Source organism: Oncorhynchus nerka, linkage group LG11 (assembly GCF_034236695.1).
Source record: "Oncorhynchus nerka isolate Pitt River linkage group LG11, Oner_Uvic_2.0, whole genome shotgun sequence".
Classification (NCBI taxonomy): Eukaryota; Metazoa; Chordata; class Actinopteri; order Salmoniformes; family Salmonidae; genus Oncorhynchus; species Oncorhynchus nerka.
Window position 1 is genome coordinate 56481248 of NC_088406.1, and position 18576 is coordinate 56499823.

Here is an 18576-nt window from a genome sequence, read left to right on the forward strand (position 1 = left end):
TACAGTTTAAAACATCTTGATACTCCCCATCCCGGAGTATCATCGACTGACACTAATTAGCATAACTCAACGGACATAAATATTACTAGAAAATATTCCTATTCATGAAAATCACAAGTGGAACATATTGAGACACAGCTTAGCCTTTTGTTAATCACCCTGTCATCTCAGATTTTCAAAATATGCTTTACAGCCAAAGCAAGACAAGCATTTGTGTAAGTTTATCGATAGCCTAGCATAGCATTATGTCCAGCTAACAGCAGGTAACTTGGTCACGAAAATCAGAAAAGCAATCAAATTGAATCGTTTACCTTTGATGAGCTTCGGATGTTTTCACTCACGAGACTCCCAGTTAGATAGCCAATGTTCCTTTTTTCCAAAAATATTATTTTTGGAGGCGAAATAACTCAGTTTGTTCTTCACGTTTGGCTGAGAAATCGACCGGAAATTGCGGTCACGACAACGCCGAAAAATATTCCAAATTAGCTCCATAATATCGACAGAAACATGGCAAACGCTGTTTATAATCAATCCTCAAGGTGTTTTTCAAATATCTATTCAATAATTTATCCACCGGGACAATTGGATTTTCAGTAGGACCGATTGGAAAAATGGCTACTCCTGTATTTTACGTGAGAATCACTCTTGAGAGCCTTCAGATGACCATTTACACAATGTAGCCACTTACGGGTATTCTTCAACATAAAGGCGTAAAACTACGTCACAATGCTGTAGACACCTTGGGGAATACGTAGAAAAAGTAATCTGGTTGATAGCCCATTCACTGCTCAATAGGGACGCATTGGAACGCAGAGCTTTCAAAACTTGAGTCACTTCCGGATTGGATTTTTCTCAGGCTTTCGCCTGCAATATCAGTTCTGTTATACTCACAGACAATATTTTTACAGTTTTGGAAACTTTAGAGTGTTTTCTATCCTAACCTGTCAATTATATGCATATTCTAGCATCTTGTCCTGACAAAATATCCTGTTTACATTGGGTACGTTATTTTTCCAAAAATGAAAATACTGCCTCCTAGTTGGACTGCAGATAATCTTAGTACCACTGGTGCTTATGGGTCTCTTTGCCAGTGAATGAGCACAAGTCCTACCGAGGTGGTGAAATATTGTATCTGGGGCAGTAACAAGTTCCAAGTCCAGAGTCTCAATACTGAACCTGTAGTCATGACTAGTACAGGTAATATGGAATTGATGCTGCCCAAGAGGTGAGGCTGTGGAGCACGCAGCACACTGACTGTCTGTATCTAGAGTGATCTGAGATCCACAGTGACAAGACTGAGCCTGTGCCCCACCAGATGTCTACTGTAGATAACAGCCACTGTAAAACAAATACACACGACAAATGGTTCTCACAGAAAATGTACCACAGACTTACACAAGCCACCCTCACACCAACACACCAGCCAGGCTGCCTCCATAACACCCCTCCCTCAACCCATCCCCTGTCTGTCACGCATATAGGCTATATTTTTGAAGATCTAAATATGTACTTTATGAGTCTGCTATCCATCTTTAAACTGAATAGAGGTCAATCCTTTATTTGTCATATATGGTTATAGTGATCAAAGCATTGTGTAAAGCCAGTGATGGAGTGATATCGCTCCAGGGCAGTCATAGATATACCTTCTCCACTGAACTTGCTATTAAGTCCAGGTCTAGGCTTACTCAGTGTCTAGAAACCATCCCTTAAGAGATGCCCAGTACAGTTCTACAGCAAGAGACTGTTTAAAAATTAAGAAAACAAAGCCACCATGTTGAAAGTGCCATATATGCATGCATACATCCTTCATATGGGTGGCCCCAACAGAAATTAAACCCATGATCCTTGGCATTGCAAGTGCCATGCTTTACCAACTGAGCCACACAGGATACCTACTAGTTTATAAAAAATAAACTACAGACATCAAACCACTACACAGCAAACAATTTCTGGTTACCACTGCATTCCCAAAATGTTAATAGGGACATCTTGAGAAGGTTAAGATGTATCTAAAAGTCCCCTTTGACATAGCTTTGACAAAGTTTCCCAGGGATGTTCCCATGACATAGCTTTAACGTTTTCTGTTTTTATTTTGTATTTTTCTGTACAAAAACATATTAAATGTGCAAAACAAACATTATTGGAACATTTTCACCAAACATTCTTATAACCGTTATGGTATGCCCATCTACAAAAGGTTAGTAAATCATGTTGTCCAAGGACATTTAACAACATTCATGGATGTTGTCATGCTAAAATTAGCTGGGAACCAAATTGGGTCTCCATTGGAATGTTTATTTATTTTGGGCAGAGGGTAGATCAGCTTCAAAATTGCAGATAGAATTTACAAACTATCAATGTAATTGTTTGCATAATTTCTAATCCCCCTGATTTTATATTTTTTCTCTATACTTTTTTCCCCCTACCCTACCATCCCTACCCTAATTGGAGTAAACTGACGGACAACAATACTGCTACTGCTTCTTACTGCTATTTTGCTCACATCAACGGTACCTGTAGTTAAATAATTATACATATATTACTAATTTCCTCTTTCTTCAAGTGCTGGATTTTAACCCACAGCTGCCAATCCACCATTCATTCTTAACTCCAACCCTCCGATGTCCACAGATTAACCCATCTTTCCCCAGTATAACGTAATTTTGCCATTTCCTTTTGCAATTACATCCCTCCCTTTTACTGTGATGTCTTACGAGGGTCCTGAACCTTCCTATATGTACAATTTCTACCGATATTGCCCTAAAAAATAAATACTTTACCCAAAAGTATAATGATATTTGAACCCTGATATTATGACATAACAACCATTCCTGGATTTGACTCCAAAAGCGAGCCACCGATGGACAATACTAAAAAATATGTTCTATTGATTTTGTTTCCTCGTGGCAGAGTCTGCACAAGGCTGACTGTTCAATGCCCTGTATACTGAGCATTAATTTTGTAGCAATGTATTTTATATATTAGCTTATATTGAAACAAACGGATTACATGACATTGCTCTCCTGAAAAGCCACTGAGTGAGCAGATAATAAAAAAAGTACCAATTAATCATGGTCTTGTTGTTAACTGTTAACTGTGTGTTACTGCAGGGCTGGATCAACGGCCAGCGCACCCAGTGGCTCTCAAGGAGTGCAGTTGGAGAACCCTGTTCTAAAGGCATCCAACAGATTTTTGGTAAAGATTTACAATGGAAAACAGGGTTTTCCAAATGCATCTCTGCATGGTTGTGTCATATTACACATGTTGGGCTGCACATTTTTACAAGTTTTTGCGACTCAACTGTGCAGGACAACCATTTTGCAAAGGTAATTGTATTATTGAGTTGTATACTTAACTCAACCACATTGTGTTGCAGGATCTTATCCACACTCAATGAAAACGTGAGTGTACACATACACAACCCAGTGCTGCCCAGCCCTCTTCCTGTAGATCTACTGTCCTTGTAGATGGTGGATCTCCAGGAAGTGGTTTAGGCAGCTCTGCTCTAATCCATAGAACCCTCAAACTCAACTCTGGACCACGAAGCCAGTTCCACTGCTTGTTTTAATTGTTTAATTGTTAATTGTTGTTTTTAAATCCGAGTCACATTGAGATTGACTTTATAATTTAAACCTAATTTATGTATTACTGCCCCCCAGTTGCAAGACAGATCCCAGTGGCATCCCAAAAAACACACAAAAAATGATCTGCAAATTCTTTCTGTCCCTAACTAAATAAAAACGAGCAAATCTGGTCTAAAACGAACTGAAACTAAACAGAGATTAAAATAAACTAATCAAATCTAATCTAATATAAAAACACACAACTATATTGACCTTGGTCTGGGAATAGTTTTTCAGCACATTTGAGCACTTGAGCGCTTGTTTTAAGAACACAGCTCAAGGATGGGCCTGGGGAAATGTGTGCGTGTGTGAATGTGTGCGTGTGAATATGTGATGTGTGTGTGTGTGTGTGCACGAGTGCGCAATGGCGCCTCTGTTGGAGCTGGCTGAATCTACAGGCATGCAAAAAAATCGGACCATTTCCATTCTACCATATTAAAATTGTCACCACTCTACAACTAAATGTAATCTTAACCAGTAGCCTAAAGCTTTGTAATACACCTGTCGTGAGCCTTAGACCTGTAGAGGCAATAAATTACATCAACATAATTCAACTCTGAAATGAATGTATTTTATGTCAATCTTATGTCCATAGCGCTCCTGCTACACCAAGTAAATCTAGGCTACCTGTATGAGTTAGGGTAACAGTAATACGTCTATAGGTGGCTATTCAGGTGACACATCATGTGAAGTAATTTCGGCATGGATGACCCGCCAACTCAGCTATATCGTCAACTCAGATTCGTGTTCGCAATAAAAAAGTATTTCCCTTACAAGTCAGTTATAATACACGTATGCACGATATGCAGCAGACATTACCCTGAGCTGAGCCCTTATAGCCTAATTCATCATTGCATTTTTATACTTACATCATCTGTGCATGCGGGTGTGATGATGCCGCTGAGCACTAGCAACAGGACACTCCAGAGCAGTGCGGGAAAAGTGAGAAAGTCCGTCATTTCAGTTGGATATCTTTGTAACTGTAAAAGCAATGCAGCAGCCCTCTTGAATACATGTGTTTTAAAAATAAGAAGAAATTGCCTACTGCTCGCTGTCACTGCGACGGGTTTCTGGACTTTGATAGGTGGTGGGTTAGATCACTATCCTTAGATATAGCACGTGGTAAAGATAACCCTCAAGAAAGACAGTGCTTTTACCTTCGAGCCCCCATTCACACCTGACAGCTAAGCATTTTAAGGCTAAATAATACACCCAAGTCATAGGCAACAAAGTGTAACTGCTGAGGTATAATAAGAACGAGTGGGACATACAATCGTCGAGAAACATATTGTATATGTTGGAAAAGTGAGTACGGTCAAGTGCTTATTTAAGAATGAGCGGTGTACACTTAAATACCGTAATACTTTGTGATTACGCTGTGTTTTTATATTTCGTTTTTAATTAATAATGATACATGGTGATATGTTTTATATAGTATTATATACATTGTTCTAAGGTGGGTCTATTAATCCATTTGATAGTATAAAAATAAACCGGATAAATGTATTGTGAAATGTAGTTGCGCTCTTTAGGTTAGTTACGGTATGAGGTGCGGAGTGGACGAGGTAGCATCCATACTTACTAGCGGTTGTTGAGGTCTGTGTTTTAAGACTTGTACTTCGTTAAACTTTTTGTTGTTTTATTTTCTTCATTGATATGAAGCCAAATGACACAACGATTCTGAAATAGCTAGGCTCTTTTTGCACGACACTATTTAGGGATAAAGGTGATGGTTTTTCGATTTAAGGAACAAGTGTATGCGAAAGTATTGTCACAGTGGGACTTGAACTTGCACGACATTTCGTCAACGGAGTCCGACACAGTGTATCAAGACTGGGGTAAGCGTTTTTTATTGCATAGCACACTTATTGTCTACAATAAAACTCTGCGTTAGATTGGGACGATTCTCGCACCCTATCTAGGATATGACGGGTAGACCTAATCATTCATTTTCTCCATAGCGCAAATTCCTATTATACATGTCTTGGGGGTCATTTGCAACGGTTTCATTCGTTGCCATATCTTCGCTCAATTTTATTGTAGGTTAATTGAATTTGCAGGATTATTACCTAGGCATATTTGAACCAATTTGATTTTCGTGGGAATATACTCAGACCATGCATTTCAAAGTATTTTTACTTGAAAAATGTAGGTTACACACATATTTGATTCGGTAATAGATTTCTTATAGTTTCAAATGTATCTGGATTGGAGGCCTATTCGCAGAGTAGGGCTTGAGGGCCTATTTTGTCAAAGCAATTCAGTATGCATGTATCACAAAATCAGCACGGTGTCCCCGCAATACTGTACACAAGCTACCTCAGGCTTATCTTGAATACAGTTACAGTGGTGCACGATTGCAGTGAGAGCTGTGTAACATCAGTAATAATAAGAGGTCATAATGATGATGATGGTGATCATCATCACATCATAATTGGTTGCGAGTTTTGAGGTTTAGCTTAGAAAAAATGGGGCACAAGCAGTAATATTTTTGTTGTTGAAAACCTCAGCATGTGATCTAATAACCTGGCTTTCATTTTGATGTTTGAAAATATTCATACATTATAATGATAAGCCCTTTATCTCAGGCTGCCTGCCTACGAACCAGCTTTTCGTGCAATGAGAACTGATCCGCAAAGTACATCTTGTTCACAGTTCATCAGGTCACAGACATTTGTTATGACAAAGTTGTGTGTGTGTGTGTGTGTGGGGCATATCTATCCATCCATTCATCCACTCTCTACACATTCATTTATTTATATAATTGTTTTATTCGTTAATGCATCTTTAACTGCGCCAATTAAGGAGATACATTTGAATCCATTTAACAAATGGATGATTTTATAAATTCAGGAATTAAAATTACATTTGATTTATGAATTGACTAAGTTTCAATGGAATTGAACCCAACACTTTTACTGTACATAAATGTACTCTATCTACCTTCCTATCTGAGAGTATTCTGTCTCTTATCGTTGTTTGTCTATCTCATAGGAGAGGTCGAGAGGCAGTCTCGTCGTTGCTGTTGCACCAATCAGAGGCAAGGCAGAGGTCAAGGGCTTGTCTGGAAGCAGGACACGCCCTAAGTGGCGGAGATGACGGTCTCTATCTGCTGCACCACCTGGACCAAACTCCCTCTCTGGTCAGATTACCAACTCACTTCTCATGATCTCATTGTCTAATTTTCTCTAATTTCCTTCCGTTCACATCTTCTCCATTTCTGCTTGGCCAAAACAACCCATAGCCCCTTACCAGCATGGTGGCTGGTGGCAGATGGAAACACATGGAAACCATTCACTCAGTTCTAGCCATTATTAGGAGCTGTCTTGCCCTCACCATCCTCCTCTGCCCCTTCCCCCAACTAGTGCCTTCCACTTTTGGTGTTTGCAGATCTGAAGGAAGCAGACAGGTTTTGGAGGGCTAAGTGAAGGAAACATACTTTTGGTTGTATGCCTATTAATTTCCATCAGATTAGAGCCCACCTTTCACAGTACTGCCGGCCAAACCCTCCCCTAACCCGGATAATGCTGGGCCAATTGTGCGCCGCCCTATGGGACTCACGGCTGGTTGTGACACAGCCTGGGAACAAACCCGGGTCTGTTGTGACGACTCTAAAATGGTTTAAGAACAACATTGCTAGGGCAATTCAAGCATAGACAAGATGCAGTGACAATGTATTGGGCCTATAGCCAACTGCACAAACCTCATTGCTACAGAACAGTTTTTAATTGGTTAATTTTGCATAGGCTTAAGTCATGTTTAAAAAAAATCTGAGCAGTAGATCTTGGATTGCATTTTGACTGAGAAAGTGATCATTACTCAGGAAAGTTTGGTGACCACTGCTCTATAGCTTCAAATCACAGTGTCTGCACAGTTTCCTCACGCCATAGTCTGTAAAAATAAGCCTTGAACACACAACAAAGTTAAACAGCATGCATTTAGTTTTACTAGCATTTAAAAGCAGTTGGAGGCCAAGGAAGGAGTGTTGTATGGCATTGAAGCTCGTTTGGAGGTTTGTTAACACAGTGTCCAAGGAACGGCCAGATGTATGCAGAATGGTGTCGTCTGCGTAGAGGTGGATCAGAGAATCACCAGCAGCAAGAGCGACATCATTGATATATACAGAGAAAAGAGTCGGTCTGATATTTGAACCCCGTGGCACCCCCATAGAGTCTGCCAGAGGTCCGGACAACAGGCCTTCCGATTTGACAAACTGAACTATCTGATAAGTAGTTGGTGAACCAGGCAAGGGCAGTTATTAGAGAAACCAAGGCTGTTGAGTCTGCCTTAAGAGTGCGGTGATTGACAGAGTCGAAAACCTTGGCCAGGTCGATGAAGACGGCTGCACAGTACTGTCTTTTGTTGATGGCGGGTATGATAACGTTTAGGACGTTGAGAATGGCTCAGGTGCAGCCATGATCAGCTCGGAAACCAGATTGCATAGTGGAGAAGGTACGGTGGGATTCTAAATGGTCAGTGATCTGTTTGTTAACTTGGCTTTTGAAGATTTTAGAAAGGCAGGGCAGGATGGATATAGGTCTATAACAGTTTGGGTCTAGAGTGTCTCCCCCTTTGAAGAGGGGGATGACCGCGGCAGCTTTCCAATCTTTGGAGATCTCAGATGATACGAAAGAGAGGTTGAACAGGCTAATAATGGGGGTTGCAACAATTTCGGCTGATCATTTTAGAAAGAGACGGTCCAGATTATGTAGCCCAGTTGATTGGTAGGGATCCAGATTTTTCAGCTATTTCAGAACACCAGCTATCTGGATTTGGTGAAGGAGAAGTGGAGGGGGCTTGGGCAAGTTGCTGCAGTGGGTGCTGAGCTGTTGGCCACGGTAGGGGTAGCCAGGTGGAAACCATGGCCAGCTGTAGAAAAATGTATTATTATTATTATCGATTATCATAGATTTATCGGTGGTGACAGTGTTTCCTAGCCTCAGTGCAGTTGTTAGCTGGGAGGAAGTGCTCTTATTCTCCATGGACTTGACAGTGTCCCAAAACTTTTTGGAATTAGTGCTAGAGGATGCAAATTTCTGTTTGAAAAAGCTAGCCTTAGCTTTTCTAACTGACTGAGTATGTTGTTTCCTGACTTCTCTGAAAAGTTGCATATCGCGGGGGCTATTAATAATTGATGCTAATGCAGAACGCCACAGGATGTTTTTGTGCTGGTCAAGGGCAGTCAAGTCTGGGTTGAACCAAGGGCAATATCTGTTCTTATTTCTACATTTTTTGAATGGGGCATGCATATTTAATTTAGCGAGGAAAGCAATTTTAAAGAGCATCCAGGCATCCTCTACTGACGGGATGAGGTCAATATCCTTCCAGGATACCCGGGCCAGGTCGATTAGAAACGCCTGCTCGCTGAAGTGTTTTAGGGAGCGTTTGACAGTTATGTGGGGTGGTCGTTTGACCGTGGACCCATCACTTATCGCTGAGATCCTGGTTGAAGACAGCAGAGGTTTATTTAGAGGGCAAGTTGGTCAGGATGATATCTAAGAGGGTGCCCATGATTACGGATTTAGGATTGTACTTGGTAGGTTCCATGATCATTTCAGTGAGATTGAGGGCATTTACCTTAGATTGTAGGATGGCCAGGGTGTTAATAAGCATATCCCAGTTTAGGTAACCTAACAGTACAAACTCTGAAGATAGATTCAATCAATTCAAATATGGTGTCCAGGGCACAGCTAGGGGCTGAGGGGGGGGGGTCTATTTCAAGCGACAACGGTGAGAGACTTGTTTCTGGAAAGGTGGATTTTTAAAAGTAGAAGCTCAATTGTTTGGGCACAGACCTGGATAGTATGACAGAACTCTGTAGGCTATATCTGCAGTAGATTGCAACTCCGCCCCCTTTGGCAGTTCCATCTTGTCGGAAGATGTTATACAGTGGGGAGAACAAGTATTTGATACACTGCCGATTTTGCAGGTTTTCCTACTTACAAAGCATGTAGAGGTCTGTCATTTTTATCATTGGTACACTTCAACTGTGCGAGACAGAATCTAAAACAAAAATCCAGAAAATCACATTGTATGATTTTTAAGTAATTACTTAGCATTTTATTGCATGACATAAGTATTTGATATATCAGAAAAGCAGAACTTAATATTTGGTACAGAAACCTTTGTTTGCAATTACAGAGATCATACGTTTCCTGTAGTTCTTGACCAGGTTTGCACACACTGCAGCAGGGATTTTGGCCCACTTCTCCATACAGACCTTCTCCAGATCCTTCAGGTTTCTGGCTGTCGCTGGACAATACGGACTTTCAGCTCCCTCCAAAGATTTTCTATTGGGTTCAGATCTGGAGACTGGCTAGGCCACTCCAGGACCTTGAGATGCTTCTTACGGAGCCACTCCTTAGTTGCCCTGGCTGTCTGTTTCGGGTCGTTGTCATGCTGGAAGACCCAGCCACGACCCATCTTCAATGCACTTACTGAGGGAAGGAGGTTGTTGGCCAAGATCTCGCAATACATGGCCCCATCCAATCCTCCCCTCAATATGGTCCAGTTGTCCTGTCCCCTTTGCAGAAAAGCATCCCCAAAGAATGATGTTTCCACCTCCATGCTTCACGGTTGGGGTCATGTTCTTGGGGTTGTACTCATCCTTCTTCTTCCTCCAAACACAGCGAGTGGAGTTTAGACCAAAAAGCTCTATTTTTTTTCTCATCAGACCACATGACCTTCTCCCATTCCTCCTCTGGATCATCCAGATGGTCATTTACAAACTTCAGACGGGCCTGGACATGCGCTGGCTTGAGCAGGGGGACCTTGCATGCGCTGCAGGATTTTAACCCATGACGGCGTAGTGTGTTACTAATGGTTTTCTTTGAGACTGTGGTCCCAGCTCTCTTCAGGTCATTGACCAGGTCCTGCCATGTAGTTCTGGGCTGATCCCTCACCTTCCTCATAATCATTGATGCCCCACGAGGTGAGATCTTGCATGGAGCCCCAGACCGAGGGTGATTGACCGTCATATTGAACTTCTTCCATTTTCTAATAATTGCGCCAACAGTTGTTGCCTTCTCACCAAGCTGCTTGCCTATTGTCCTGTAGCCCATCCCAGCCTTGTGCAGGTCTACAGTTTTATACCTGATGTCCTTACACAGCTCTCTGGTCTTTGCCATTGTAGAGAGGTTGGAGTCTGTTTGATTGAGTGTGTGAACAGGTGTCTTTTATACAGGTAATGAGTACAAACAGGTGCAGTTAATACAGGTAATGAGTGGAGAACAGGAGGGATTCTTAAAGAAAAACTAACAGGTCTGTGAGAGCCGGAATTCTTACTGGTTGGTTGGTGATCAAATACTTATGTCATGCAATAAAATGCAAATTAATTTCTTAAAAATCATACAATGTGAAACTTCGCCCCCGTCTGTGGTCCTGAGCACTCCGGAGCAGGTTTTCATTAAGGATCTCTCTGTACTTTGCTCCGTTCACCTTTGCCTCAATCCTGACTAGTCTCCCAGGCCCTGATACTGAAAAACATCTCCAAAGGATGATGCTGCCACCACCATGCTTCATCATAGCGATGTTATTGGCCTGGTGATGAGCAGTGCCTGGTTTCCACCAGACTTGACACTTGGCATTCAGGCCAAAGAGTTTAATCTTGGTTTCATCAGACTAGAGACTCTTGTTTCCTGCTTGGCAATCTCCAAGCAGGCTATCGTCATGACGTTTCCCTGTTGGGTGAGGTTTATGACCCCCCCCATAAATACCCTTTCCCCTTTTCTCTCCACTCTATAGAATGGACTCCTGGAAAGCCCTGTGTTACCACAGAGAAAGTATGGTAACATCAAAAGGTTGGGATATGGTACAATATTTCCCTTTCTCAACCTGTTGAAAGTGTCCGTTGGTACTTAAAGAATATGATGTCAGATCAGTTGTTGTCTGGGACATTATATCTGATGATAGGACGACAAAAATCGTATGTTGGAAAGTCTACACATCAGATTCACATGGAATTGTTGAGGAATTTAAACGTTTAAATATGACACTATTTGTGAGAAGATGAAATGTGATTTTAGCTTCTAAATTAGATAATTGTTTTCATAAGTAAACGTATGCTCACTCAGTGGCCACGCCCAAGTGAACAGACATTGGATGAAACACACCCTTCTCTCCCCCAGTACAAAAGCCTGTTGACGGAAGTCAACCTCAGTTCCTGATGATGTCAGGACTGGTATCCCTATTACATATATGTAATTCTGTGTGATTATTTAGGTATTTAGTAAATAAATAATTAAGCCAATTTTGTATTGCTGATTCAACTTTTTAGTTAGGGTTTGTGCAGAACCAAGTACTCACAACAATCAGAATGAGACCGATCTAGGTGACGATTAATAATTGACTGCTATTGTTATGAAAGATCTTGAGATCTTTGAGTGGATTCAGGAGATAACTGCTCTATATAAATTAATTATTCCGTGGTGCCCCAGGTTATTAATGGTTTAATTGTTGCATGGTTTAATTCAATCACATAATCAATTAAACGTTAGGTAATCGATTTGATAAAATAGCATGTCATAATTTAATCATAGTGAGAGACACGACACTATCATGTGGTTTCCGTCTAGCCACTCAACCATAAAGGCCTGATTAGTGGAATGCTACTGAGATGGTTGTCCTTCTGGAAGGTTCTCCCATCTCCACAGAGGAACTCTGGCGCTCTGTCAGAGTGATAATCTGGTTATTGGTCACCTCCCAAACCAAGGCCCTTCTCCCCCGACTGCTCTAGGGTTAGGGTTAGGATGATTCTTTGTGGTTCCAAACTTCTTCCATTTAAGAATGATGGAGGCCACTGTGTTCTTGGGGACCTTCAATACTGCAGAAATGTTTGGTACCCTTCCCCAGATCTGTTCCTCAACACAATCCTGTATCGGCACTCTACGGACAATTAATTTGGACTCATGGTTTGGTTTTTGCTCTGACATGCACTGTCAACTGTGGGACCTTATATTGACAGGTGTGAGCCTTTCCAAATCATGTCCAATCAATTGAATTTACCATAGGTGAAAGATGATCAATGGGATAAGGATGCACCTGAGCTCTATTTAGAGTCTCATAGCAAAGGGTCTAAATACTTATACAAATAATATTAATACATTTGCAAACGTTTCTTAAAACCTGTTTTCGCCTTGTCATTATGGGGTAATGTGCGTAGATTGCTGAGTTTTAAAATGTTTTTATCCATTTTAGAATAAGGCTGTAATGTAACAAAATGTGCAAAAAGTCCAGGGGTCTGAATTACTTTCCAAAGGTAATGTAGCTACAGTACCATTCAAAAGTTTGGAAACACCTACTCATTTTTCTTTATTTTTACTATTTTCTACATCGCAGAATAATAGTAAAGACAAAACTATGAAATAACACATATGGAATCGTGAAGTAACAAAAAAAGCGCTAAACAAATACAAATATATTTCAGATTCTTCAAAGTAGCCACCCTTTGCCTTGATGACAGTGACTTGTTCCCACATATGCTGAACACTTGTTGGATGCTTTTCCTTAACTCTGTGGTCCAACTCATCCCAAACCATCTCAATGGGGTTGAGGTTGGGTGATTGTGGAGGCCAGGTCATCTGATGCAGCACTCCATCACTCTCCTTCTTGGTCAAATAGCCCTTACACAACCTGGAGTTGTGTTTTGGGTCATTGTCCTGTTGAAAAACAAAATGAGAGTCCCACTAAGCGCAAACCAGATAGGATGGCGTAACGCTGCAGAATGCTGTGGTAGCCATGCTGGTTAAATCACAGACAGCTCCCACACACCATCACATCCAGAGCATATCAGACAGCTTTTTCTCTACCACATCTACGGATTACTACCGCAAGCTCTGAACCTTTACACCGGATCATCGCAGCTAGCTAGCTGCTATCCGAGTGGCTACTCCTGGCTAACGTCTCAGTCCCGAAGCAAGCACCAGTTAGCCTGGAGCAAGCCTCAAGCTAGGCCCATCTCCCAGCTAGCCAAAGAGGTCCACCAGCCAATTATTGGGCTACAATACCTCTTTTGCCAATTGGCCTGGACCCTTTACTGCCAACACGGAGCCCCGCCGATCCATCACGACTGGTCTGCTGACGTAGCCGTCCAAGGTGGTCTCAACAGGCTCTTCCATTGCGACATCGCCGGATGCCCATCTGCTAGCCCCGGTCCGCTAGCTATCTGAATCGCATTGTCTCCAGCTCGCCTAGCGTAGCAGCGACAACGGAATTTGGCTCCCTGACTCATCTAGTGCTACTCATTGGACCCCATGATCACTTGGCTACACATGCATCTCCCTAATGTCAATATGCCTCAACTATTGCTGTTTTGGTTCGTGATTGTTTTATTTCACTGTAGAGCCAATAGCCCCACCCAATATGCCTTAGATAGTCCTTTTGTTCCAACACTCACACGTGGTGACCTCACCTGGCTTATCTGGTGCCTCGAGACAAAACCTCTCCCATCGTCACTCAATGCCTAGGTTTACCTCCACTGTACTCACATCCTACCAAACCCTTGTCTGTACATTATGCCTTGAATCTATTCTTCCGCACCCAGAAATCTGCTCCTTTTACTCTCTGTTCCGAACGCACTTATAGCCTTTAGTCAAAACTGTATCCTACTCCTCCTCTGTTCCTCTGGTGATGTAAAGGTTAACCCAGGCCCTGCATCCCCCAGCACCACTCCCATTCTCCAGGCGCTCTAATTGGTTGACTTCTGTAAGCTTAAAAGCCTTGGTTTCATGCATGCTAACATTAGAAGCCTCCTCCCTAAGTTTGTATTATCCACTGCTTTAGCACACTCCGCCAATCCTGATGTTCTAGCTGTGTCTGAACCATGGATTAGGAAGGCCACCAAAAATCCAGAAATGTCCATCCCTAACTACAGTGGGGAGAACAAGTATTTGATACACTGCCGATTTTGCAGGTTTTCCTACTTACAAAGCATGTAGAGGTCTGTAATTTTTTATCAACTGTGAGAGACGGAATCTAAAACAAAAATCCAGAAAATCACATTGTATGATTCATTTGCATTTTATTGCATGACTTAAGTATTTGATCACCTACCAACTAGTAAGAATTCCGGCTCTCACAGACCTGTTAGTTTTTCTTTACGAAGCCCTCCTGTTCTCCACTCATTACCTGTATTAACTGCACCTGTTTGAACTCATTACCTGTATAAAAGACACCTGTCCACACACTCAATCAAACAGACTCCAACCTCTCCACAATGGCCAAGACCAGAGAGCTGTGTAAGGACATCAGGGAAAAATTGTAGACCTGCAAAAGGCTGGGATGGGCTACAGGACAATAGGCAAGCAGCTTGGTGAGAAGGCAACAACTGTTGGCGCAATTATTAGAAAATGGAAGAAGTTCAATATGACGGTCAATCACCCTCGGTCTGGGGCTCCATGCAAGATCTCACCTCGTGGGGCATCAATGATCATGAGGAAGGTGAGGGATCAGCCCAGAACTACACGGCAGGACCTGGTCAATGACCTGAAGAGAGCTGGGACCACAGTCTCAAAGAAAACCATTAGTAACACACTACGCCGTCATGGATTAAAATCCTGCAGCGCACGCAAGGCCCCCCTGCTCAAGCCAGCGCATGTCCAGGCCCATCTGAAGTTTGCCAATGACCATCTGGATGATCCAGAGGAGGAATGGGAGAAGGTCATGTGGTCTGATAGACAAAAATAGAGCTTTTTGGTCTAAACTCCACTCGCCGTGTTTGGAGGAAGAAGAAGGATGAGTACAACCCCAAGAACACCATCCCAACTGTGAAGCATGGAGGTGGAAACATCATTCTTTGGGGATGCTTTTCTGCAAAGGGGACAGGATGACTGCACCGTAATGAGGGGAGGATGGATGGGGCCATGTATCGTGAGATCTTGACCAACAACCTCCTTCCCTCAGTAAGAGCATTGAAGATGGGTCGTGGCTGGGTCTTCCAGCATGACAACGACCCGAAACACACAGCCAGGGCAACTAAGGAGTGGCTCCGTAAGAAGCATATCAAGGTCCTGGAGTGGCCTAGCCAGTCTCCAGACTTGAACCCAATAGAAAATCTTTGGAGGGAGCTGAAAGTCCGTATTGCCCAGCGACAGCCCCGAAACCTGAAGGATCTGGAGAAGATCCGTATGGAGGAGTGAGACAAAATTCCTGCTGCAGTGTGTGCAAACCTGGTCAAGAACTACAGGAAACGTATGATCTCTGTAATTGCAATCAAAGGTTTCTGTACCAAATATTAAGTTCTGCTTTTCTGATGTATCAAATACTTATGTCATGCAATAAAATGCTAAGTAATTACTTAAAAATCATACAATGTGATTTTCTGGATTTTTGTTTTAGAGTCTGTCTCTCACAGTTGATGTGTTCATATGATTAAAAAAAGTACAGACCTCTACATGTTTTGTAAGTAGGAAAACCTGCAAAATCGACAGTGTATCAAATACTTGTTCTCCCCACTGTATACTTTGAAAAAAGTATAATTTTCAATTCATATAAAATGAGATATGGATATCTGCACAAAGTCAAAAAGACAGTAGATTACTGAGCTTTTCTTAGTAATCTACTTGAGAACCATTTATGGATCAAGTAAAACTTTTGAATAAGTGAAGATTTTAGAGAGATGTTTAGTGCTTTTATATTTAATAATCTCAACCCACCCTATTCATTATATAGATAGGCAGATAAATCGAGAAAAAAAAGTGCTCATAATTTTTAAATAATTTTTATTTTGTACTTTCATTTAACTTGGCAAGTCAGTTAAGAACACATTTTTATTTACAAAGACGGCCTACCAGGAAACAGTGGGTTAATTGCCTTGTCCAGGGGCAGAATTGCACATTTAAAAAAAAAATAATCATCAGGAGTAGGCAGCACCATAAGTAAGTGACTAAACTGAGATATGACTAAGGAGTTAATCAGGGCAATTTTTCCTTGAATAGACGGGTATTTACCTCTCCGTGGTTGCAGGATCTTGTCTATTTTTACAAGTTTTCTATTAAAATGCATTGTGGAGAGCTCATTTATATATCTTGTGATTTGAATACCACGTATGTCTACTTCACAGTCAGGCCATGTTATAGGTAAACTGCAGGGTAATGTAAAAGTAGAATTTTTAAAATATTCAATACGTAATATTGTACACTTATCATAATTAGGTTTTAGTCCAGAGAGTCCAGAAAAGTTATCTAGATCTTCAATGAGATATTGCATGGATGTAGCTTGCAGACTTAATATAAAACGTGAGATTTTGGCATACAAGGACACCTTTGTTTTTAAGCTTTGAATTTCTAATCCTCTAATGTTGTTATTTGGTCTAATTTGAATAGCTAGCATTTCGATCGCCATAACGAATAGTTATGGTGACAGCTGACACCCTTGTTTAACTCCTCTTGACAATTCAATACTCTCTGAGAAGTAACCACTATTTACTATTTTACACCTGGGGTTGCTATACATTACTTTTGCCCATTTTATAAGAGAGTCACCAAAATTGAAAAAAATCCAGGCATTTATGAATAAAATCCATTCTTACTTTATCAAAGGCCTTTTCAAAATCCACTATAAATACCAGGCCTGGCTTCTTAGATGTTTCATGATGGTGTATTACTTCTAGAAGCTGTCGTATATTTATCTCCAATGTAACGTCCATGTAAAAAACCTGTCTGATCAGGATGAACAATATCTGGTAAACCTTTTCAATTCTGAGTGCTATGCATTTTTTACATTACAACATTGAAGTGTAAGAGGCCTCCTATTTTTAAGACTGGATCTATACATTTGCCATCTGGGTCTTGTTATAATAATAGTGAAATCAGACCTTCCAGCTAAGTACCTGACAGACTAACATTTCATAGGAGTAGTTAAAAACAACCTAACAATGGAGCTTTGAGTATATCAAAAAAAGGCTTGATAGACCTCTACTGGTATGCCAGCAAACCTTGGGTTTTTTCCAGATTGAAGGAATTTAATTAGCCTCAAAAAGGTTTTCCTCTGTAATTTGGCCTTCGCACTGACCTTTTCTGTACATTTGTTATTTTTTATTATTATTTGGAAAGAATTCCTTACAGCAGTGGTTCACAAACATCTTATTTATGAGAAAACTGACAATCAATTTATTACAAAAAACTTAACCTAGGGCCCTCACACCTCGCCCTACTCAGTAATTTTGACACAGTCAGCTTGCACCTGTAAATAACTTTAATTAATAGGAAATTGTGTGTTTATTGTAGAAGAAAGGATCTAGCTTTTTAGGAGCTTTTATTAAGACCTGAATTCAAATACAAATATTTTCTAATACTCTGGGCTTGATTGAGCCTGCCTGGTACAATGTAACCTATAGAATAGTCAAAAAGGTGAAAACCCTTCCCATATGGCACTCCAAGTAGACAAGAGAAAACACAAAAAGATTTCAAATGGTATTGAACGCAGGTCTGCTCTTCTCCACTTCTGAAACCAACTGGTGCAAACATGGGCCCTAACTTTAATGTCTTCTCTTCTATAGGTGGCTTGTGATAATGGTCGTTGCTGGACAGGCCGTAATGGGGGTAAGTGAGTGGTTTCTACCAACATTCTTTGAAATATCTCATAGGTTTACATTAATTTCGGCCTGAGTGATAAAATGTGACTGACCGGCTTGATTCGGTCTCAATACTTTGAATAAAAGTAGAGACTGAGCTAGAAAATGGTATATCATACAATACAGCTGTGGAACAATGGGAAAGTAATTATGCTTTGAAAGTTGATAAAATTGTAACTTCACTTTTGAGAAAATGGCTCTTGAATGTTTTGGTAAACTTACTGGAGAGCTCTTCTTTGTCTACACCCATTCAGCTTCATTCACACCCTCTTAAGCCTTAGCCCATCTCTTTAAGGATTCACATGTGAGGCAATGTACTTAACAACCACCAACAACCAATGTACTTAACAACCAACATTTCAAGACTAAAGGCTGGTTTATACT

General features: G+C 41.1%; 1 protein-coding gene across 2 annotated transcripts in view; it reads left to right on the forward strand.

Moving 5' to 3' along the window:
• Nucleotides 1-4824: 4824 nt before the first annotated feature.
• The window catches only part of col4a4 (collagen, type IV, alpha 4), a 145169-nt gene continuing 131417 nt past the window's right edge, over nt 4825-18576 (forward strand). Inside the window, exons 1-4 of one of the 2 annotated variants that reach the window (XM_065024678.1) lie at nt 4825-4928; nt 5371-5461; nt 6618-6765; nt 18118-18160. In XM_065024678.1, coding sequence (XP_064880750.1) covers nt 6719-6765; nt 18118-18160 — 90 coding nt within the window. In that variant the 5' untranslated portion in view covers nt 4825-4928; nt 5371-5461; nt 6618-6718. The remainder of the gene's footprint in view (nt 4929-5370; nt 5462-6617; nt 6766-18117; nt 18161-18576) is intronic. The other variant, XM_065024679.1, reaches the window with a different exon arrangement.